This window comes from Numida meleagris, chromosome Z, assembly GCF_002078875.1.
Source record: "Numida meleagris isolate 19003 breed g44 Domestic line chromosome Z, NumMel1.0, whole genome shotgun sequence".
Classification (NCBI taxonomy): domain Eukaryota; kingdom Metazoa; phylum Chordata; class Aves; order Galliformes; family Numididae; genus Numida; species Numida meleagris.
The window spans coordinates 70,579,308-70,604,473 of NC_034438.1; the positions used below are offsets into that span (position 1 = coordinate 70,579,308).

General features: G+C 40.8%; 1 protein-coding gene across 3 annotated transcripts in view; it reads right to left on the reverse strand.

Moving 5' to 3' along the window:
* HSD17B4 (hydroxysteroid 17-beta dehydrogenase 4) overlaps positions 1-24,367 on the reverse strand; it is a 62,187-nt gene extending 37,820 nt beyond the window's left edge. Inside the window, exons 1-12 of one of the 3 annotated variants that reach the window (XM_021379884.1) lie at positions 24,190-24,367; positions 20,590-20,643; positions 17,197-17,304; positions 16,622-16,681; positions 15,577-15,598; positions 15,429-15,475; positions 14,636-14,720; positions 12,144-12,331; positions 10,071-10,162; positions 9,424-9,448; positions 8,503-8,631; positions 608-714 (exon numbers count right to left, since the gene is read on the reverse strand). In XM_021379884.1, the coding sequence (XP_021235559.1) occupies positions 608-714; positions 8,503-8,631; positions 9,424-9,448; positions 10,071-10,162; positions 12,144-12,331; positions 14,636-14,720; positions 15,429-15,475; positions 15,577-15,598; positions 16,622-16,681; positions 17,197-17,304; positions 20,590-20,643; positions 24,190-24,247 (975 nt within the window). In that variant the 5' untranslated portion in view covers positions 24,248-24,367. Of the gene's footprint in view, positions 1-607; positions 715-8,502; positions 8,632-9,423; positions 9,449-10,070; positions 10,163-12,143; positions 12,332-14,635; positions 14,721-15,428; positions 15,476-15,576; positions 15,599-16,621; positions 16,682-16,911; positions 17,082-17,196; positions 17,305-20,589; positions 20,644-20,888; positions 20,932-24,189 lie in introns of those variants that run through there. The other 2 variants (XM_021379885.1, XM_021379886.1) reach the window with 2 other exon arrangements.

Genomic DNA, 25,166 nt, shown 5'->3' on the forward strand with positions numbered 1-25,166 from the left:
GCATGTCCTCTGCCTCTAGCTTCTTCATGGGGAGTGGAGGGGCATGCACCCATCTCTGCTCTCTGGTGACAGTGACAGGACCTAAGAGAACAGCACAGAGAGCTGCGTAAGGGGGGGATCAGGTTGGGTGTTAGGAAAAGGTCCTTCACCAGAGCATGGTGGGCATGGAACAGGCTCCCAGGGCATTCAGTGGTCATGGCCCCATGCTGCCAGATTTTAAGTGTTCAGACAACACCCACAGACACAGGGTTTGAATGCTGGGTGGTCCTGTGTGGGCTAGCAGTTCTACTCAATGATCCTTGTGAGTCTCTTCCAACTTGTGATATTTGGTGATTCTTATCTGAACAATACCTAACTAAAAAGGCTTACAGAATTTACAAGCATTTGCATTCTACATTACTGAGTCTACTTAGCCTCAATTTTTCCCATCAATGATAAGAAGAATGAAGAGTGGAGTCCACTAAACTTTCTTATTCTACTCCTTCACTTCACACCTTTCGTTCTGCAGACAGTAAGCCAGAATAAAAGCTAATCACTATCAAAACAAATGTTTATGCCCAAGGTTTTCAGCTATGTTTAAGCATGTCTGGTAGACAGAGATACTCACTGTGTCAATAGCTGAAGAGGCCAGTGATCTAGAGTTTGTGGAATTCATAGATATACTCCCTTGTGACTCTATCTGACTTAGTGCATCATTCAATACACTTATGGATTCTAGAGAAAGGGATTTAAAAAAAAAACACATTTGAAATCAGACATAAATGAGACACTGATTATACACACAACAAACATGCCAGCAAATAAGATGTAGCTCCTCAATTCATTTTTAAACACAAGTACACACCTGCAAATTGACTGCAGTGCTGTTTTCTACGGACGTAATAGTTGATGGTAAATGATGTCCACACACATGTAGTGACTTTAATCTCAGAGAGCAGCTGAGCAACACGCAGCCACTTTGTTCGCTCCCTTTCCCAGAAGAAAGTGAGAGCTCATGTGCTGAGATAAGGACAGGTTACTAGGTAGAGCAAAGGCTGCATATGCAAGCAAAGTGAAACAATACATTTATTCACTATCTCCCATCAGCAAGCAGATATTCGGCCATTTGCAGAAAAGCAGGGTTCATCATGTGAAATGGTTACTTGGGAAGGCAAACACTATCACTTCAGATATCACTCCTGCCCTTCCCACCCACATTGTTCTCTGCCTCCATCTTCTATTGCTAAGCATGACATCCCTTTAGCCAGTTCAGGTCCACTGTCCTGGCTCTCTCTCCTCCCAGCTCTCCATGCACCTGCAGCCCCTCACTGGTAGGGTAGCATGAGGAGCAGAAAAGTCTCTGTGCTAGCACAGCTTACAGAAAACTAAAATATTAGTGTGTTATCATCACTGTTTTCATCACAGATCCAAAACACAGTTCAGTATGAGCCTCTGAAAAGAAAATTAACTCTGTTCCAGACAAGACCAGGACAACCTGCTCCGTCAGGTCTGCTCTGAGTTATCAGCAACAAGACCTGGTGCCTGAACCATCAACCATCAACAGTAAATACTTTCGTTTTAATTCCCTGAACAACAGCACTAAGAAGACACTAAGAATTATTTTTCAACCATCTCAAAGGTAAGCATCTGAAAATTAGTACTGTTTGTATTCTAACATTTGCCATAAGGGTAACAGGTCACACCTCCTGGTGGCTAATTTCATTCCTAAATGATTATAGAAACAAACAAAAACAAAACAATAAAAAACCCTTCAAAGTGAGGCTTGGCTAATGTCAAGATTATGAGAAAGATGATGCATGGAACTTAACTCTGGTAAAGACAAAACAGCAAGAACAGCTTGCTTCTCTTGGTTCCTCATAGTATGGTGAAAATCAGTATTTTTCATGCTAACATTTTTGTGTTAGAAAGAATTGGACAGGTGGGCAAGAAGTATTCAAAACACATAAACACAAAATCATTATTCAGCTTCCCTTACCTTGGAGACAGTCAGCTCCATTTCAAAATTCCTACACTCCGACTGACCTGCACGGTCACCAACCAACTTGCTCCATTCACTGAACTCCCCTAAATATCTTGCCAGCTAACTGAATTCTCTCTTGTAGAATCTTGATTTTGCAAACTATTTCTTGCCTCCCAGGCTCACTGCTAGAGCCATAATAATTTTTTATTTCTGATCCCAATCTCAAGAAAAAAATCCATTTAATAAAGAAAGATACAGTTGGCACTGTTACCACTAATGGTTATCGTGCTGGGCACAAGCATTGTTATAATGCAATATGTGAAGATGCACAAGAGAAAAGCAATACTGAAATGCTGAGTAAAGCAAGAGACTGTTTCTACCTCTCTTGCATGGACTGAAGAAAGGCTTTCACATCACTTAAAAGCCTCCAAGGCAAAATACAGCTTTGTTTCCCAAGTAAAACCAAACATTTCACCAACTTCTCATGTCCACAACCCGTTTCCATGCGGAAAATAACTTTCACTCTCAATGCGAGTTTACAAGCGTACATTTCTCATGCAATGACATACATTAAAACTAACGGTATGCATAAAAAAAATAAAAAACTAACAGTATATATAACTATATGGCTCTACACCCAGGTTTCTTGAGAGGTGCCAGCAGAAAATGTGTTATGCCTTACGTTTCAGAGAGTTATCAGTAAAAAGCATGTTATATTTTACGGTGGGTTTCATCTTTTAACATGAAAACATCTCTTAGAAGATGCCCCTCTGAGCTGCCTGAAAAGTTTAAGCAAACTGTTACAATATCACCAAATACAGGCAGTAAAGAAAAATCCACCCTTTTTTTCTGTTATTTGAAAAAAAAAAGGAAATAAAAAATGATAATATTTTTCCTTCAATTACTACAACGTGAAGCACATCATTCTGAATGCAGTCACGCAGCACGTGTGGGACAATCAGGGGACCAGGCCTTGCCAGCATGGGTTCATGAAAGGCAGGTTCTGCTTGACCAACCTCATTTCCTTCCACGGTTGAGTGACCCACCTGGTGGATGTGGATATAGTCTATCTAGACTGTAGTTAAGCCTTTGACTCTGTCTCCCTGGGTATTCTCCTGGGGAAGTCCATGGCTTGGACAAGCACAGTCTTTGCTGGGTAAAAAACTGGCTGGAGCTCTATGCCCAGAGAGTGGTGGTGAATAGAGGTCAATCCAGCCAGCAACCAGACACAAGTGGTGCTCATCAGGAGTCAGTATTGGAGCCAGCCCTGTTTAGCATCATTATTGATGATCTGGATGAGGGGATTGAGTGCACCCTCATTAAATTCACAGATTACACCAAGTTGGGAGGAAGTGCTGATTCGTCTCAGGGTAGGAAGGTCCTACAGAGGGATCTGTACAGGCTGGATTGACAGTCAGAGGCCAGTGGATGAAGTTCAGCAAGACCACATGACAGGTCCTGCACTTTGGTCACAATAACCCCATGCAACACCCACCACAGTCTGCAGAGTAGATGGAAAGTTTTGTGGAAGAAGAGGATCTGGGAGTGTTAGTTGACAGCCAGCTGAACATGAGCCAGCAGTGTGCCCAGGTGGCCAAGAAGACCAATGGGATCTTGGCTTGTAGGAGAAATAGTGCAGTCAGCAGGAGCAGCAGGTTATGGTCCCTCTGCACTCAGTGCTGGTGAGGCTGCACCTTCAGTATTGTGGTTCAGTTTTGGGCTCCTTACCATGAGAAAGACATCCAGGCCCTGAAGAGTGTTTGAGGGTAACAAAGCTGGGGAGGGGTCAGGAGCAAAAGTCTTATGAAGAGTGGCTGAGGGAGCTGGGATTGTTTAGTCTGGAGAAGGCTTGGAAAAGACCTCACAGCTCTCTACAACTACCTGAAAGGAGGTTGTAGTAATGTGAAGGTCACTTTTTCCAGGTAGCTACTAATATAATGAGAGGTAGCGGCCTTAAGTTGCATCAGGAGAGGTTTGAGTTGGATAATAGGAAAAAGAAATTCTTCTCAGAAAAAAATCATAAGGCATTTGAATAGCCTGCCCAATAAAATAGTAGAGTCGTCATCCCTGGAGGCGTTCAAGAAACATGTAGATGTGGCACTGAGGGACATGGTTTAGTGCGTGGTGGAGATGGGTTGACAGTTGGACTTAGTGGTCTTATCCAACCTTAATGATTCTATAATATAGAACTTTCCCAGTCAAGATCCCCTCTATATTACTTTTGTCTTCCAGAGACTGCTAGAGTAGCATGAAATTGAAGTGACTCAACGTATTAATTCATTTCAGTCTTCAATGGAATTCTGCTGCCTGGTGTAACAAGCTGGAATAGTACCTACAGCATTAGATTTACAGTGAAATTCTAGCGGTTGATCAGATAACAATCCTTTCTGTGAGGCAGAGCTACACCTTAAAAGCTAAAGCAAATTAAGACTTTTGCAATAAGAAGTACAAAGGTTGTGATTAGGTACATTGTTATAAGCTAACAGCTGGCCAGAAATTGAAGATTACAAATGCACTGATAAGTAAGGGTGGTACACAAGTACAAACTTGACTTCTCAGTAATCTTCGTATTGTCCGGATGTACATTCATTTTGAGTGCTGAAGTACTCAAAGGGAAAAAAGGAAGGGAAAAAAGGAATTAATTTGGTCTGTACCAGAGAACAGCCTTTTAAATGTGCCTGCTGGTGAGAACAGTCAAGCACCTAGACGGCCTCTAAGAGAATCAAAAACACACATAAACATAAGAGCATTCTAAAGACCTCCAAGTTGCTAGATTTAGCTAAAATGGCTCATCTTTTCACAACAGCAGTAAAAACTGAGGCAGTGAGAGGAAAAAATAATTGCCTCCTAAGAGTGGCAGAGAATACAACATACAAAATTCATTGTTTTCCTAAAAAACAAACCAACTACTAATTTGTGCAACACATACTGCACTATAGTGTACACAGCATGCAATCTGCAGCACAAATCGTCTTTCACCTGTCTCACAGCACAGTTTAATCTTTGCCTCTGCTTAACAGAAAGAAACTGACCAGCTCTAGCAGGAAGAGCCAACGCACCAATGTGCAGTCTTACATGCAACTGTTACCTACTACAGGTGATTACACATTCAGAAGCTTCATATCTAATACGGTTCCTGCTTATGCACAAGGGTCTAGGACCTCTAAAACCCAGCTGCAAATGAGTCTGTTCAATAATTTCCTAGCACAAGTTAAGCCAAGCCACATTATTTTTGCAATTGTTGCTGCCTAAGAGCATTACACAGAGCCGGTTACAGTGGCTTGTCTGGTATACAGGAAAGTGGAAAGTCACTGTAACTTAATTCTATGTCCCAGCCCCACCGACCTGACTATGTTCTGCTTATTTTCTTGAATGACTTCTGAGCTTGTTCGGAATTGGTAAAATAAGCTAGAAATATGACTTTAGTTTAATCATTGGTCAGATAACATCATCATCCAAATCAGGAAAAAGCTCTGACACAAGACACTGCAGATTCACTGCTGCCTCAGAGGCAGTGACATTTTCATGCTGGGTTATATATATATAGTCATGTTTCAGTACTGGTAAAGGGCACATGGGAGAATCAGCGAAACTGATTCTTCTGTTTCTTCGTGTTCCTAAGGGTTAAATTCTCATATAGCTTGTTAAGGGAAAAAATAAAAAATAAAAAAAAGATATCTGTTCTCAGGTTTTCCTCCATTAAAAAGACACCCTGTAGTGATTATGCAAGTAATTGTATCTTTTGGTAGTTAACAGAACTATACCTGAAAGTGCGTGGGAACGTAGAGGAACTGCCAGAGCTTCTCCAGGTACATTAAAGACTAAGCCTGTAAAGCTTAGGGAAGGATTGTAGAGAACAAAGACACTTGAGGCATCGAAAGCAAGGTGAAACGACAGGCATAGTCAGTTACTCACACCAACTGTGTCACATTTAAGGAGTAAGGAGATGAGCTGGTGCCAAAGACTACACTGCACAATCAGCAGCCCCTCTACAAAGACGTGCTTTACTGAGTTTCTGATAACTCAGAAACTTCAAAACCTATTGAATCTGCAACTGACTGTCAAATCAAGTAACAATTAGTTATTTCCTATAAATTAAAATAGCACAACCCTATAAAAATAATGTTCTCTTACGTAAGATTTTTGTTTAGCTTGATTCACTTTATATGCTGAGAGAACAAGTTAAGCCTAGAAACTGAAGGTGCTTAAAGCCAAAAAAACGTGGAAATAGAATTCCATTTTTACTTAAATTGGTTTTAAGAAAAATAATCCAGTGATTTTGCTTCTGAGAAGACCACTAAAACACGAAGATGAGACAGCTCTTCCAGCTTTCAGTCTTAGAATATCACCAGCAGAACACTGTCAGATGAAGTACACAACCATGAACATGATCTAGCTAAACAACAAGTGAGTGTTAGACAGTGCTCTAAGATGCATGATACATTACACAAGGAGTCCCTAATTTATCTAAGAGGAAGGCTTTCCCTTATGCTTGCAAAAAAGAAAGCTTTATTAAAAAATTGTAGAATGAATCCAAGTGTTTTGCTATTATGGTCATTACAGATGCAGGAGAAATAATTTTTCAAAACAGACAACGAACAAACACAAAATGCTCCTAGCTTTTATAATCAACAAAGAACTAAGATTCAAATTGATCTTCGCAACATGCCCAAATTTAAATCAAGATTAGCATCTCTGATTATTCAATTTTTTTAGTTTATTACAGGCAAATACTTTATCTAATTAGCATTTTTTTCTTTAAAATTATACATAATGGTTAGTACATGATTGCTCTTCCCAACATCAAATTACTTAACTAAATATTCTGGGAGAATTTTAACTTGCATATATTAGGTATTGTAACTTCATTTTTAAAGCAAGTACTCTAATTAGTTTCTCATATTTAACAGTTGAATGCCTTCAAACAATAAAATTGAAATATTGACAGTATGAAAAACTTTTAATAGAGAACTGAAAATATAAGTCTACTCAGACAAACTCTTCAGGATTTTGCTCAACCCTTCTGCTAATTCTTTTAAGTATCTAGTGTTAATTCTATATATAATTCATCCTTGCAGTACCTGCAGCTTGATGTGACTGAAATGACAACACTGTATTTTAGTCTAAGTTCATAACAAAACAGAAACTAATGTCTGAACACTGCATAGGAGACACACTAACAAAACTTACTATTTCCTAACTGCAGAAACCTGCTATGTTGTACTTACATCTACTTCAGAAAGTCTACTTCAGAATATCTACTTCCAAAGTCTTGTCCAGTTTTTATTCCATACTGCAACAAGAAGCATATGTGCTTAACCTGAAGTAACTTTCAGAACAAATTCCCAACTGCAACTGTTTCTCAACTTTTTTTAAGCTTGCAAATCATAAAATTAATGAAGTACATTTGACAAGTTGGAGAACAGAGCAGAGCTACTTCGCTGGAATGACATTTTCATCAACAGCATTCCACAGCAGGAGAGCTAACATTTATAATCTCACATACACTTGGAAATGGGATATCTGCAGTGGGATATCAGTGAAAACAGTACGGTGATAGAGAACCAGTGTATGACTTGTTATAGTCCTCCACCAAGACATGAGGGAAAGGACAAATTCTGCAGTTCTAGTTTTGTTTTAGACAGCTAAAAGCACATCCCTAAAGTTTTCTTAAAATCCCTAGCAGATTTCAAGACCAACAGTTTAACCATCTACTGAACTTCCTACTAATCTAAGTACCTCTGACATTCAGCAGGCATTGTACAGAGGATGCCCTATTTCTTTCTCAGTATACAGTGGCATCTCCTAATTTAACAAATACTCAATTCTTGGCCTAAATAACCACAGGCATAATAATTAAGCAATCACAATTTAACTCATATTAACGAAAGGTGAAGGTAACATCTTGAGAATCAAAAACTAAATTTACACAGACAGGTGAGACAAGGAAGACACAGTGTGGAAGCCGAAAGCAAAGCAAGCATGGTAACAAAAAAGATCAGAGTCACTTTGGCACAAAACAGAGACAAAGCAGGAAGGAAAAATAAAGAAAATAGCAGAAAGGATACAAAGCATTGGAAGACAAAATAATTGTCACCACTAGCAAAGGGGCTGATGCTCTTCAGGAACTAGAGTCAACATGAAAATCTTCTTCACTGTTTGTACCACTGCTTATACCAACTAGAGAGCTTTTTGGTATGGAAAAGTCTACCAGAAACAGAGATTTCAGTACTGAAAAGAATGCGTGACCTGTCTGTTACACTGCTTATTACCTGTGTTTGTGTCCAATCAAATGACACATTACCTCTAATCTAGCTGTAATGCATAAAATGATGGTAACATCACATCCCTAGAAAACTGTCTCAATTGTACAAGCAAGAACACAAAAGCTTCCTTTAGAAGATCTTACTACACCGAAACAGTAAATGATTAATATCACACATTTACAAGAGAATTAATCAGTTTTGTAGACCGTTTGAAGACTTAGTAGATGCATGTAAAAAAGAAGTATTCACTGTCTAGATTATTAGAATTTCCTTTACCTTGGATACTTCTTGGTTTGCTGGCATTACTGAAGTCACAGACCTTCTCCCACTTTTCTCTCACTGCTTCAGGAGTCATTGGCTGATCCTTTCCTCTGACAATAGCACCCAAGGATCGCTCCCAGCGCACTAATTAAAAGAGCAGAAATGGGAGACAGTGATTAGAGAGCTCAAGCTGGTTGTCATGCTAAGAAGCAAAAAGCCACTTCACTTTCCTACAGTACTCTTCCTCAAGACCACTACTTTCAACAGAGGACACTCCAGTCTAACTCTCCAGCATAACTTAAACTTGGATTAAAAAAAACTCACTTGTTTTCATTAATATTTGGAAAAGTAATAGCTGTGATCTTGAATTTTATTAAAGCCAACAACAGGCTGCTTGTTTGAGATATTACATCAGTTTTAGAATTCTGTCTAGTGAAATGTGGCTAGTGTGCACCTACATTCTTTTCTGACATGATTTTTTGAAATGATCTGCTAGTTAGGAATTTCCTGAGAGCCCTGTAACACTATATAGAAATGTGAAAGTCATCTGTTATATATGAAAAATGTTAATACCAATAGCCATTAACAGCCCCTGCAGCCATATTTTAATACTGCAATTTGAGATAAATTGTTAAGGCTAATGTGAAATCATTTCTGGAAAGGTACAGATTCCTTGGATCACAATTAACCAAGAGTTAAAAGTTATTTAGGTAGATTTCTAATTACTGCTAATCAGCTCAAATTATTTCAGAACACTTCCTTAAATTACCAGTTTCCCCCATGCATAGTGTAATTTTTAACTTCTACTTAAAATAAACAATTCCCTCAGAATGCTAATAAAAAATAAAATTGTTCAGAGCAGAGGTTTACTGCAAAAGTTTGTATGTTTGCTGTCAAACCAAAAACAAAACCAATCTTGCAACAAAAAGTACTTACATTTTCCAATCCATCCTGCTCCCACCTGCCAAAAGAAAAAAAATAAATCAAAAATCATCACCTTATCACATCACTACAAAAACTTTTCATGATGTAGGGAAACAGAACTATTCTTCAGAACAAACTCAACAAAAATTTCTGAACTACCATTAACTGCATTTAACAGTTTAAACAATGGAATGTAAGCAACATAAAATTTCAAGAACAAGATAACAGCTGCCGTTCAATTTAAGAGCTACCAGTTTGATGACAGTTATATCATCATGTTATGTTATAATGTAATCCATAACTTATTCATCCTTCCTGCCAATTGATTTCTATCTCTGAATAATTTATAAAAATACAAACTTTGTTGGGAAGTGGCTGCTTTGCTGTCTTTTCAAACATAAAAGGTTACAATAAGAATTTTAACAACCAGTCAGTAATAATTTGGGCACTCTCCAGAATTTGATGAGGTTGCTATTGACATCCATATCATAAACAGCACCACTTGTTGAATGCTTCTGTCTGTGTTTAGTATGTAGTATCTCACTTGACAATGTAGTTTCAGCAAACAGGTTATGACTGCACAAGCAAATGACTGATTTTCAGCTGGCAAGGTGGTAGAAGTAAGGAGAAAAAAAAAAAAGGAAACCAAAAAAAAATACCTCAAAGAGACTGCCATTCTCCATACAGGTCTCATGGCAAAGCCAAAGAACTAAGGGAGCAACGTACTCTGGTTTGAATGCATCAACAAGATCTAGAACAAATTGGAGAACGGAAAATCATAAAATAGAAATACTGTATAATTTCACTGAATTGTTCTATTCAACACCTTCTGATGAACAGCAGAGAGAAAGAGAGTTTAATCAACAGCATTCTGCCATAAAAAGGAAGGACAAACAAAACTAAACGCTTGAAGATTCACTAAGAAATCACTCAGCACAAACAACTGAGTGCATGCTTCCAAACCAAACCATGGTGGTTCTGAGCCAGACAGATAAAAGACCATCTAAATGCTGGGAGCACTGTAACCCCCAGACTGCAAAGCCAGAAACATTCCTGAATTTCTAACTGACCAGCAACCTGAAACAAGGACAAGTCAGCCAGACATAAACCTGACAGAAATGTACCTGAGCAATTTCCCTTTCCATTTCTTAATGATTTATGACTTGGAGATAATGAGTACGCTTGCAGCTGCTATTTGAGAAACATTCCATTTTGAAATGCCAAAGTCTTTCAATGAGACATTGGGAATTAACAGTCCTGCTAATTCTACATATCAACTGATTTACTTTTGTGATCCACATGGTCATCTGGCACAAAAGTAAACAATCTGAAAATGGAGAAATTGCCATGGGCCAAAACTGGTTGTCCAGGCAGCTTGAACCACGTATTCCACCCACTTCCTGAAAATGAGGAGTTGGAAAACTCTGGCATTACCTATATTTCTTTAACAACACGATGAAGTAACACAAGTTTAGTTTTATAAGTTCCACAAGGGGAACAGGAAACACAACTGCATTTAATATAGAGGTTTTTAATTATATCACAAAAGCTATAGTTTTTGCTGAAGTATGGTACACCACACCACACAAAGCCACAAAAGTTAGCATTAGAGTGTCATCACTGATGCTATTAGTCCACTGTTAAATAAATTAAGAAACAGTTGATAGTCCGTTGAGAGTAAAAAACAAGTTATTATAATAAAATGAAAACCACATTTACAGTCCCAGCTTTAACAAAATTGAATGGACCAAATTAAAAAGGGGCAACTGTTGTTACTGTACAATATAGCTGCTTGCAGATGTCTAAGGATTGATAACAGAGAAGTACAAAAACTACAAGGTTAATTTTACAAGATATGAAAATATTTTGAAGTGAGACAGCCAGGTACGGAATTAGAGATCAGAGCTTTAGGTATCTTACAGGGGGACCCAATTACGCCACTCGTCTCAAAGCGACTCAGAAAGAAGATTAGGAGCTGGATTTATTACTCTCTGTAAAAATTTTCAGGAAATTTATCTGCTGAACACTTCTTTAAGCTTCAGAAGCTCATGGCTGCAAGCTTAACAATTCAACACCTCTCCAAGTGGCACCAGGAGCCTAGAGAGACATCAAGTTTTCTGAGCACTTGGACTACTTAGATCTAACAACATTTCTTGTGTCTCCAGTCAGAGACAGTCTGTTTATCCTAAATTTACACTTTACACACAGTTATCTCTCACAGCATACTCTATTAGAGACTTCTCAGGTGCAGTGTTTTGTTAAAACCTGTTCAAGCATTCAAAGTTGTGCAATAGAGAAAAATGTATTAGGCAATTCAGTTCATTATCACTACTGCTGATCATGAAACAAAGGAGTACATATGTGACATGTTGTGCAAAAAATGGTATCTGTAGATCAGATAGAATTGGAAGCACAGACAGCCATTGCACACATGTGACTCCACAACTACTAAAATAAACAAGTGTTTCCACTATTTAAGAAAGTCTTGGAAGAGAATGTAACTAAAAAGCCCTGAAAAGTGGAATTGTTACTGTGAATTACAAAAGTTCCTTCATATCTTGCAGCAGAAAATAAGGGTTCCTCGCAACAAAGTAGGGTGACTGTTGAAAGACAAACAAGAAACAAATTAGCAGTTTCTTAAGTGCAAGGGATTTGCTTTTCCTAGTAAGAATTGTTAGTCCTGCTTCAATCCACTGAAAAATGTCTAAACACATACACCTTAAACAATTCACCTTGTGGCATGACAGTCTGGGTCAGTCTGGATCCAGCAGTAGGTGCAATGGTGTTGCAGTGGATGTTATACTTTCGGCCTTCAATTGCAATCGTGTTTGACAGACCCAAAAGGCCAAGTTTTGCAGCACTGTAGTTGGCCTGACCAAAGTTTCCATATATTCCAGCCGCTGAAGAAGTCATAATTATTCTTAGGGGAAGAGAAAAAGAAATTACATTATTTCATGTTATTTAATTCTTGGCAGCAAAACGAAAGTGCGGAGATAAGATCAAAACAATTTTTTTTCCACAAAACAGATGCCTTTTCTAATGTTTGACTGATGGAGAACACTGAACAAATCTTGAGTTATCAAAGCAGCAAACAACTAATAAAGTTATGAACCTTTTTGAGTTATATTCTGAAACTAGAATATATGCCCTCTTACAATAGATTATGATGCAGAAAGAGGTATTTTCTTTTCCTGCTCTACCTGTATTTCAAGTTACGATATCAATAACAGATGGCTTCAGTGGTCAGGACAAATTATTTCACTGAAAATACCTCCATTTTAATACACACTTGGTAACACGTGAAGAAACATTATTAGAGAGCTCACAGAAAGTTTCAAAGAATCCTAATGTCTATTAACTACCTGAAAGAGGAAGATAGCAAAGTCTTGTCTTTTGCTGTCCCTCAGCATTACTGTAGAGATGACTGAACTGCTCACAAAACACTTCTAAAGCAGCCACAGTTTATGCAAGGTATGCTCCAAAAGTAATGGTTCTTATTTTATTATGTTGGCCTGTGATGTCAGAGGTGGATGTTGGTGACGTGGAAGTAGAGGCTGAAACTTCCCACCAGTATTCCATTACATGCTGTTGCCATGGAACAAATGGCAGCAGAGGGGCAGTGTGACACAATGGCATCTGACATGGAAGTGCGTATGAAGTGTGTCACTCCTCCACGTGGAAAAAATGGAACCCACTGACACTCTCTATGTTTATGCACACCAAGCAGTGGCTGTCAGCACAGTGAGGTGCTGAGTTGTGCATTTCAGCAGCAGCAGCAGCAGGTCTCTTCTGCTTGTGCAGGTTTTTATGAGCGCTGTAAGCAGACTCTTGTTCATTGCTGGCAAAAATGCTCAGCTAACAGTGCTGAAAAATAGTGGTTTGTAGCTGATAATAAGCCCTATCAAATAGTGTTATTGTGCTCCTTCTTTCTGTTGTCATTTCCTCAGAAGTAAATAGGAGGCCTTACTTTCAGAGAGACCTACATAGCTGTTTGGAGGCAAGATAATTTTATGCTGCGTATCTTCTCAAAAAAACAGAACGCAAATGCAAAGTGTCTACATCTTCACCTTGAAAAGAAGGCTTATCAGAGTCAGTTCTACACTAGTATAAACACACTGCATATCTGAGATCAAGTCATCTGCCTCACTGGCAACAACCCATTGGTTTTAATCTAAATAGAGATTACAAGTATTAACTTTACAAGTATTAGCTCAGTATTATCGAGATAAAAAAAAGCTACAAAATCTATACAAAATAGGCATTTTGCAGATGGAACAAGGAAGGCCTTAGAATTAAAACTAGTAAGGGAGCTCAAGGACAAAAACGGATGGTTGGACTGGATGATCTTTGCAGTCTTTTTCAACCATGGTGATTCTATGATTCTAAGAAAGGCTTCTTTAAGTATATTAGTACCAAAAGGAAGACTTTTAGGAATAAGAAAAGGGAAAATGCTGGCCTGCTGCTGACTGAAGTGGCTGCTCTAGTAACTGAGCTCACTGAGAAGGTGAAGTTACTGAATGCCTTCTTTGCTTCAGTCTGCAGAGACTGCAGAGACTGACCCTCAGGAATCCCACACCCTAGAAGTCTGGAGAAAGGGAGACTTCTCCTTTGTCGAGGAGGATCTGGTCAGAGACCGTCTAGGCAAATTCAACACACAAATCCATGGACCCCAGCAGGTCCACCTCTAAGTGCCAGCAGAGCTGGCAGAAGTGATTGCTGAGACATTCTTCATCATCTTTGAAAAGTCACAAAGAATGGGAAAAGTGCCTGAAGACTGGAGGAAAGCCAATGGCACTCCAGTCTTTAGAAAGGGCAAGAAGGAGGAACTAGGAAACTACAGGCCAGTTAGCCTAAACTCCATCCTTTGGAAGCTGACAGAACTGGTTATTCTGGATGTCATCTCCAAGCAAGTGGAAGAAAAAAGTAGAAGGACCTCCCAGAATTGCAGTAACAAGCATCCAGTACACATTTCTAATGAGTCCTAATGAAATGAAATGGTATTTCTACAACCCTACAGCTCTAGTCTGGGATATCTTCACCTATGTGGATAGAAACTGTAATCATATTAGTGAAGGGAGCAAAAAGGAAAGCACTTTCCTAAGGGCACAGATTTTGTTTCATCTCAGTGACAGAGAAAGAAAAGGATGCAAAAATCCTTCACTTTCAAGGCATGCATCAGTCTGCTACTTCTTAGTGAAATAAAATACAATACATAAAGTCTTACCTGCCAAATTTCTGATTTTTCATATGATTCCATGCAGCTCGAGTGACCAGGAATGATCCCCTCAAATGAATTCTATGAATTATATCTAGGAACAAATTAATGACCATTTAATAAACCTATAATTTCATCTGCATATTTGAAATTCACGATTTGTTTTTTCTTCATGACAAAACAGCACTCTCTTCTCAAATGGTGTGTAGTACAATCTGAGCATATGCTGACCGTGCTTTCCTCTTCTTGGATTGGGATCTCCTGTACAGAATTCACAAGCAATCAAAATTCCTGCACTTGAACAAGCTGTACAGAAGCTAGGACATTTTTAAAGAACTATGCTCAATGCTTTATCATCACCTACCACCTCACTGGAGGTTTCCCCCATAACCTTCTGTCCCTTAGAACATCAATTTTCTTCCTTCTGTCATTAGTTTTGGGTCTTCCAAGCCTGCTTAGCATTCAATCAGTGCCGGTGCTAGGAACATATTCCACTCACAAGAACTGTCATTTTTTTTACACATCTTTTTTTGATATTCCACTCAGAAAATAGGAGTGGCAACTAGAGCCCTTCTTCCCTTTTCAAAATCCATCCATCTACCATACCTTCCAGATCTGGTTTACAAGCCAAACACAAGACAGCTAAACACAAGCAACTTTACCACTACACTTTCAATGCAAAGATAATTATTTGACCTGGCACAGATAGACTTTTCCCTCCTCTCTTCCTCCCTGTCTAAGTGGGGGGGATATACCTTCCATCTTCAGCACATTAAGTACATTTCAAAGTTTATCAACTCACCCCAGTCTTCATCACTTATCCGAACAAATGATCGGTCTCTTAGAATTCTAGAAAACATCATTAGGAGAATGAAAATGAAAAATGAAACAGTCTTTATTCAAAAGTGACATTCCACAGTCATACAGACAGTATCTTCAGGTTTACTTACCCAGCATTGTTTATAACAATATCTGCAAAAAAAGAAATATAACTAAATGAATGCACTGACAAAACACAATCTTATTTTCCTTATTCTCCAATTCTAAAAAAGAAAAAAAAAAAAAAACACATACAGAAAAGTTTAAAACAGCACACATACGCCGCATTCTATTCTATAACACCGCCTTCTAGTTAAGAAAACAACAATTAAGAAAAGACAAAATACTTGAGTACAGGCAAGTCTCAGCCTAACAACAAAACAGAGCTTCACAGAGGAAAAGCTGAGAAGTGCTGGCTAACTGGGAATATATTACCTACAGGATGCAGCCATCCTGCTCAGTTTTACAGCTTACTTTATATTTCCACAGTGCTCCACATAACACAGTTTGTACCACCATCTTTGTCACGGTAATCTCAAATGAACGCTGGAAGCACCACGGAGTTGCAGAGCCACTAAGACAACTTGGATCAAAACCAACTTTTTATCAAGTACGTAACTTGGCTCTTCTCAACTTTGATTATATATAAATTTTAGCCATTAAAGAATGGGCTAGAATTACATAAACATCACAGGTAAGCAGTGGCAATCACATGCAGAACAGGATCTTTACTTGCTAGACAAAATACTTCAATACTTTTTTTTAATTTCTGTTGGAGCATTTGGACCTTCACATATGCAAAAGAGCTTTTAAAACATGACAGAGCCTCTCTGATTCTTCAGCTCAGCCATTTATTCAGTGTTACACAGCTAATTATAATACTTGATAGGCAATGTACTTTGAGACAGAAGCTATTAGCCATTACTTAAGTACAAAAATTCTGCAGGGCAGGAAAACATGAATCCTACATTGAGCTTTAAAATTGTGCTAAAAAGTACCAAAAACAGAGAAAGGCTGCCCATTCAGATTCAAAGCAGCAAGTCTCTACAGTCTAAGGAGATCAAGATCTTTTGAGTTCTACTGATGTCAAACTGTACTTCATACACTTGTTAACTGCAGGGTTTATAATGGTTCTGCACTTGTGAACGAGTTAAAACAATTATTATGCAACTGTACCTATCCTCCCAAAAGCCTCAAGTGCCGATTTCACAAGCTTTTCACCGTCTTCCACTGAATCTGTAAGAAAAAAAAAAAGAAGTGAATTTAAGTAAATGAGCTAGATGCATTGCACTTCCAGAATACTTATTCCAAGGACCTGAGAAGACAAATTGCATAAAACCCAAATATCAAATTAATGTAGCCCTCGCTTGCACATGGACTAAAGCATACTCTGCTCAGTAAGTCTTAATGATGCAATCTTTGGCACTGCAAGATAAACAAGCCAGACAAGTAAGAACTGTCCATACCCACTTTGCCTCTGACAGCTGCAGGTGGACAGGTTATCAGTGATCCAATGTTGAGACAGCACTTGAGAAAAAAAGGTATTGCTAAAAGAATATCAATTAGAAAAACGTTTATGCACTTTCTTTTAGCACCTCTGCCACATTGCTCCAGCTTACAGTCCACCTGTTTCGTTCATACAGTGTTGGCAAGTTTGAAGCAGCCCTTTGTCAAGCAGTGTGAACCTTTCTTTTAAGATGTCCACTGTGTGTATCAATAGATCATTAAACTAGTCTGGAAAAACAACATACCATAATTGGGTACTGCTTTCCCTCCATTGGCTCTGATTTCACTGACAACTTTGTCGGCAGCTGAGGAGCTCTTGCCAAAGCCCTTGAAGTCACCTCCAAGATCATTCACTGTGTAAAAGAAATATACATATATTGATTTTTGATTGTTAATACTCAAAATTTCTGGTCTCTGCTTATCTCATTAACAGTGTTAATAAAATCTGCTGCTTCTGGATCCTACAGAGAATTTCAGATTATTAAAGAAGAGTAGATCATGTTACTGGCTCACAAAGAAAAAAGAAAGTAGTATAATATGCACTTTTATTTTTAGAAAAACACATGAAACAACTTTTCTTTTTTCTTTCCACCGTGCACACAACCTACTTGCCTTGTCTAGCCTACCCCACTGTGTTGCTGTATTTCAAAAACGAAGATTGAGATAGCACACCAATTACAGGCAATTAATTCAGGTCTGTCATCAAACTGCAATAGCTACTGAGTGAGCTGTAAACAAGACTGGGAAGACTGTGTGCCTGTTTAACACAGTAGGTGAAGTGTCACTAGCAGTCTTCACTGTAGAACAGATGAAAGAGCCTGAACAAAAGGAGAAGAGCCTGCCCTGGGACTTCAGACCCTGGTCCTGCTGGAGGGCCAGCAGCCAGCAGCTCTGTTTGCAGGCTGCTCTGTACAAAAGGGTGCATGTCATTAATGGCAGCCATGCAGTACCAGTTTGCTGCATACGCATGTCCCAAAGCTTCACTGAATTCATGCACACTAGATTTGGTCAAAGAACTTAAACGATTGTTGCAACAGGTTTGATAAGAAATTGTAAGACAAACAGAACTGACTACGGATGAATGCGCAACATCAGTCTCTAGTTGTGGTGAACTTCAGCTTTGTGCCTTCCAACTTTTGCAAAGTCCTCAAGCACACAGCTATAGTGAAATTTGCTTCTTGCTTGTCTTGATGCTCAACAACAAATCTGCTGTATCTTCACAAAATGAAATAAAATCTCCACTGTTTCCCCTTCCCCTCCTTTTTATATTCTACATTTAAAGAGGAGCATAGCTTGCAAAACATGTAACAAAATCATTCGCCATTACTCAAACCAAAGAGGCCTCATCTAGAATCCTGTATTAAGTTCTGTGTGCAACATTTCAGAGAGAGATGGAAACACTGGAGAAAATCCAGATGTGTGAAAAAGAATGCTAAAGCCCAGAAGAAATGAGTCATGGAAAGGATCAAAGAAAGAAAAATGCACAAGAAAAATGAAGCAGGAAGAATTAATACAGAATGTGCTGATATGCTCAAGTATATTATAAAACTGATGAAAAAGAGGAAAGAAGCAAAATCTCCAAGCTAAACAGATCGATATCCAATATTCTGAACATGCAGCCAGCAGAACTCAGGTGAGGCATTAAGGAAATCAGTTCTAAGTGTAGCATTAGAGTAGGCAAGGTATGCAGACCGTTTAGCCCCCACCATCAAAGGTCTTTAATTTGACATTAAGGAAAAATCAGTGACGATCAGGAGCAGGAATTCTACCACGTCTTGTGTAAGAAGAGTGGATAATTTTGTGCTAAACGTTTATAGACAGATGTTCAGTTAGTCTTTGAAAGGCATTACCACACATGCTTATGTGTGTATATCCTTCACTTCAAAAGTAAATTTCTGAGAACAGTTTAATTAATCACTTGGGGAAATCTACCAAGTCAGGAAAGTACCTAGGGCTGAGTGCAGGCACTAACATAACCGAAGCCATAATGAGTATACAAGAAAGAACAGAGCTATTCTGGGCTTTGGGAATGATACAATAATTCTGCAAGTGTAATAGAGGAAATAAAACATCACATAAACAACGTTGTCTAAACTCAAGCTTAACATCTTGTAATTTTCAATTACAAAAATCCACTACAAAAGAGCCTATACTATTAGCACAAGTAGTGCAGATCTGTACAGTGAAACAGTTGGTGCTGAGCACCTGACATCCGAAGTACACCTTTTTGACAAAACAAACCAGCTAACAACTATCTGCATGTTGGTGCTACAAGCCAAATATCCGTTTGGAAGAACTTGTGCACACTGCTCAATTTCACCTTCCGGATTTGTTTCCAAAGGAACTCCGTTCCTCCACTTCAGTGCCATCCCACAATGCAAACAGATAGATACAGTCAAGAAAGATGCATGTAATCAAACTAAAACAGCAATACTGAAAAGCATGCAGATACTCTGAAAAGGAAGAAACAGCAGGATCTGGACATAATTCAGCATGTGAGATAAAAAGCATTCAAGAGAAAAGGCACGGGTCTCAGTCTCATATCTGCTTTAGTTAGATAAATTCAGAAGTTTCCAGAAGTAACTTCTCAACACTTTGGAGTCAGAATCATAAGAGAAAAAGAATAAGAGAAATAAATACAGGCACGATAATAGGAGAGCACTCCTCTACAAGTTGAAGTGAGGTTCAGTTTATGAGAGAAACAAGAGCCTTCCTTTACAGTTGATTCATATCACACTGATTTAGCTACTGTGCAATAAGGCCATGAACTAAAGCAGCACTAGCTATCGTTGGGTGATATAATACATTCTCCTGCAGATTATTCTGGAAAGTCAGAACAGTACTGACTACACAGAATCAACATTACTAAGCATTTTGACTATTTAGTGACCTAATTCATGTTAAATGAGAACTTGAGCTGAAGTATTCAATTTCTTGCCCATACTCAACAAGGTGTTTAAGCATTTAATCTTGAACTCATCAACAATATCGGCACAAATTCACTCACAGGCAGTGAAAGGGCAGAGGCCAACTGCCCAAGAACGCAACAGCCTTCAGAATTAGCTTCTGACACGGCATCTGGCAGAGCTAAAGAAGGTAGAACAATATAACCACAAAACCTTTTACTGAGACGTATTTGTTACTGTTACTGATGTCTCTGGTGTAATGCTCTGCAGAAAGAAACAACACAGCGCACTTCCATCACACATCTTACTTTCTGGGGCTACCAGTAGTAATGCATTACATTCTAATGGATTTACTGTCCTCGGAGAAGGTAGCAAAAGATGCATATTCACATTTCCAAGTAGTCATATTAGAAGTTTCTGAAGGGTGCTCACCTGAGATAATATCCTCCTTGGTTACAAGGTACCATGAAGACTGGTATATACAAGATAAAATTTAAGCCAGGATGATTATCTGTTTCAAACTGGCTCTCCAGCAAAGATCAGCTCTTGGACAAATTTAGGTAACTTGTTTCATAAAAAAAAAATAAAGCTTAGAATCTAAACAGCTGAAGATAAGACAAAAAACAATTCTATAACAAAGCCTACTGTCAGAAAGGGCATGGATGCTGAATGCCAGCCACGGGAAAAGGTAAAGGTTAGCATCTTGATCAAGTTAGTTAAGGTAGAACTTACCAACCACTGAAGCTCCTCTTTCGGCAAAAGCGAGAGCATAAGCTCTGCCCAAACCTGGTTTAAAAAAGCAGAAGTTAAGAAAGGGTCAATTTGTCTCCTGAAGCATAATTCTAAAAAAGCTAAACAAAAATACGCTGCATGGAGAAAAATGCATCAGATCAAGACAAAAACCCCGCAGGCCTCAATTAAAATTGTATTTCCCCTTGGAATTGAACTTTCACATAATTTCAAAACGTAAAAGTTAATCGGCAGATAAATTCTTGACAGATAAGATGAAAAAAAAAAATGCCCATGATTACTCTTTGTTACTGCACTCAGCAAAACCATGAGGGAACGCTGCCTGCTGCTATCTCTGTGTTTGTGATGGAAAAATACACTTGTAAGGCAGAAAGTTTAACGTCTTGACATAAACTCGCAGGAGGGGATGTTCCAAGTTAATTAATTACATTCTAAGAGATTTCCAGAGTCAAAGTTACCCTTGAAGATTTGAAGAACTTTACAAACCAAACTGGGACTGAAGATGCACCGACAAAACCCCTCCAAGTTTTTGTGTACAAAGCAATCTCTCAGTACCACAGCTAGCCAGGTACACACACTTCACCTAGCCTAACAGTAGAATGTAATTTTTTTGCCTCTCATACAGAAGCAAGACTATTGTACATTCACTCTGATTTTGATTCTAGGCATGTTAAACATTATTTACTTGTAGTGACAGATGATTTACTCACAGGGACATTGTAACCCTCTCAGTCAAAAGTTAATGAAATCCATGAAGCAGGCTCTATTTTCATGCAAAAACAAAGGAATAACCAAAAGATTATAAAATAAAATTAAAAAAAAAAAAAGGTTTCACCTTTTTTGTACCAGTATCTATTTGTCCCTTCCTAGCATATTCAAAACTACTCTCAAAATTAAAAAAAAAAAAACAACAAACAGGAGACTTTGGACAGTTTTGAAACACATCAATCTCACACCGACAATTTGTAAATTTCCTTATGACTCCTATGAGCCTCTGCAAGGGACAGTAACACTGTCAGATGTAAATAAAGTCCAAAAAAAAAAAAAACTCTTTTTCTGCTTTCTTTTGGAAAAAGCATGCAACTGAGAAGTATACAAAACCAGGACCATGGCGTATGTGCCAGTGCTCTCTACTGGCAAAAAAGGACTGTATGTGCCAATGCTCTCAATTGGCAAGAAAGAACAGCATGCGCTAGTGCTCTCAACTGGCAAGAAAGAACAGAGCGTTTAAAAATAAAAAAAGTAATCTCAACATAGAATTAATCAATTGGTTTTAATTGCAGAAACAATGACAGTGCTGCATGGCAGGCAAGTACAACGTATTCTGCACAAGGATTTGCCCCAAAAGAAAGCAAACTGAAGTATTTTTAGATGCCTCTGCGTGTGAATACAGGTCCCACTTCGAAACAAACTAGTACTGCAGATGTTTTAGATAAATTTTCAGCTCTCATCTGTTCATAGCCATTCAAAACAACCCATCTCAACAAACAAGGCAATTAGCAGTCTATCACAGAACCATAGGATATTTTGACTTCTCAAAGGCCGCCTGCTCCAAATCACCTGCAATGAACACCTACTGCTAGCTCAGAGGGCTCAGAGCCCCATGCAGTCTGGCCTTCAGTGTCTCCAGGGATGGGGCAGCCACCACACCTCTGGGCAATATGCTAACCACAATGCTTTTAAACTAGACAGAAGCAAACTACGAACTCACCTGACATTAATAGGGCTTCCGCTTACCTTTGCTTAGATATAATCATCCACTTATCAAAAAACTCTTGTGAAATAAACATTCAAGGGCAGTTTTCTCTGTTTACAAACCATTTCCAAGCAGCTGAAGACCAGAAGTACAAAGGTCACTGTACGCATACTTACAACACGCAATTTTTGCTCCACATGCTGCTTTCTAGAAGTGCTGTTACTGAGGAAGGTGTTTATTTCTTTTGTTTTCCAATTAGCTAAGAGCTTAACCTCTATTTCAGTGACTTTTGTACACACAGAGAGGCACATCAGTATAGGTCTGGTAAAAGCTGAGAGGCATCACAAAAAACACGGTCTCCCTCAGTTTTTCTCAGGGTCATCCCCTACAAGCAATACAAATCAATCGTTTACTGCTTTCCACATGATTTCTTATTCATGGTTCCTTACCCAAAAGACATCACATCATCTAGGCCCCCCAAAATAAGCACATTTAAGGAAAAAATAAAAAAACAGGAAAACTTCACGGTGCATAGATACTTTTCTCAGAGGATTATGGAACAACTACAAATTTTGCCACTAACTCTTCAGAACTTGTGAGGTTCAACAGGAAGTGTTGGGTCTTGCATCTGAGGGGGAATAACTGCATTCACCGCCAGTACAGGTCAGGGGCTGACATGTTGTACACAGGAGCTCTGCGAAGAAGGCCCTAGGTGCCCTGGTAGACGACATGGTCAACTGACCATGAGCCAGCAGTGGCCAAGAAGACCAGTGGTGCCTTGGGGTGCATTAAAAGAGCATGGCCAGCAGCTTGAGGGAGGTGATCCTCCCCCACTGTTCTGCCCTGGTGAGGACACATCTGGAATACTGAGTCCAGCTCCGGGCTCCCCAGCTCAAGAAAGACAGGGATATTTCTAGAAAGTCCAGCAGAGGGCCACGAAGATGACGAGGGGTCTGGAGAACCTCTTGTGAGGAAAAGCAGAGAGAGCCTACGGAACACCCAGAGGGGATCTTAATGCTTCTAAGTATCTGAAGTGCAGAAGTGGATGGAGCCAAGCTCTTTTCAGAGGTGTGCAGCCACAGGATAAGGGGCAGTGGGCGCAAACTGGAACACAGGCAGATCCATCTAAACACGAGGAAGAACTTCTTTACTTTAAAGGTAACAGAGCACCGGAACGGGTCGCCCACAGATATTCAAGACCCATCGGGACGACTTCCTGGGCATCCAGCTGTAGGGAACCTGCTTTTTGCGGGGCCGGACTCAACGATCTCCAGAAGTTCCTTCCACAAGCAAACAACGCACAACAGCAAACTCAGATGCCAGGTAGAACCAGCGTCCCGGCAGAGGGCAGGCCTCACTGGCAGCACCGGGACGGCTCCGCTCCCTGCTGCTCCCGCTGCCCTCTCCCCTCACGCCGGGGACGCGCCTCGGCTGGCGGCCAGGTGCTACCTGTGCTGGGGCAGGGCAGCGAGCGGGCGCCAGCCGCCAAGCCCAAGGCAACAACCGAAGGAACGGGCACACGGGAGGGCGGCTCGCGCACAGACTGCGATTTCCCCACTGGCTGGTGTGAGACAGCCGCGGATCTGACGGTGCCTCTAAAGAAAAACCCCGCACATCTCTGGAGGGAGCACCGCCGCGTTTGGTTTTGGCAGCGGTCTGCCCGCCTGCCCGCAGGAAGCACCGCGGTCACCTCTGTGCAGCCTTGGCACCGCGCGGATGGCGGCCAGCACCGGCCCGGCCCCACCGCGCCTCCCCCCGCACCCCTCTCTCCCGCGGGAGCACCCGAGCCTCCAGCGCCGGCAGGGCACCGGCCAGGCCTCGGGCAGCGACCGCCCTGCGGGCCAACAAAGTTCCGCCACGGCGCGGAAAAGCGCGGCGTCGCTCACCTCCTCCGGCGCCAGTCACCAGCACCACCCGCCCGTCAAACCGCAGCCCCGCCGCCATCGCTGCCCGTTCCGTTCCGCTCCGCTCCGCCCGCCGTCCCGCTCGCAGGACGCGGCGCCCCGAACGGCCCAGCGGGCAGCGATCGGGCCGGCACCGCGCAGGCGCAACCACCGCCCCCGAGCGGCCGGTTGGGTTAGGTTGGGCCGGCTGTGTGAGGCCCGCGGCTCCGCCCGCTATAGGGACAAAGCGGCTTGCGAAAGCTCAGGGCTGAGCTCGGCCGGCGGGATCTCGAGAAACGCGTCCAGGCAGCCTTGGGAGGGGAGGTCTGCTCCCGAGCCGCCCCTTTTGCAGGCTGAACAGTCCCAGCTCTTCTCATAGCAGAGGTGCTCCAGACCCTTCAGCATCATCGTGGCCCTCTGCTGGACTCTCTCAAGGATGGCCACGTCTCTTTGGTGCTGCACAGCCCACAGGTGGACCCAGCACGCCCAGCCTGGCCTCACCACTGCTCGCTACCACGTCCCTCTGCCTGCTGGCACAGCTCTGCTTCTCCCGGGCAAGGCAGCGATCTTCTTGTGGCAAGGGCACGCTGCTGGCTTGCATTTTACTTTGGGGTCCACCAGGAACCCAGGGTCCTTTTCTATCAAGCAGTTTTCCAGATGGGTACCCCCAGCGTGAACTGGTGCCTGGGGTTAAAAGTAGTCTAGTGCGTGGGCCTCTCTGAGAAACTGTATCTAAGAATGTGCAAAACACACTCTGCAGCTCCTGCAAGAGAGACTAGAGAACAGTATGCATGAGAGCCCGGGGTACGGTGCAGGAGGAGGGCAGGAGATGCTGCACGTGGAAAGCAGAAGTTCCCTGCAGCCCAGGAGAGGCCTGTGCTAGAGACAGAGTGGAGGTAAAAGGGTCAGGAGTGAAGGGGTGAGGTTGTGCCTCGGAAGAAAGGACGTGGGGATTGTTGTGGTTTAACCTGGCAGGTGCT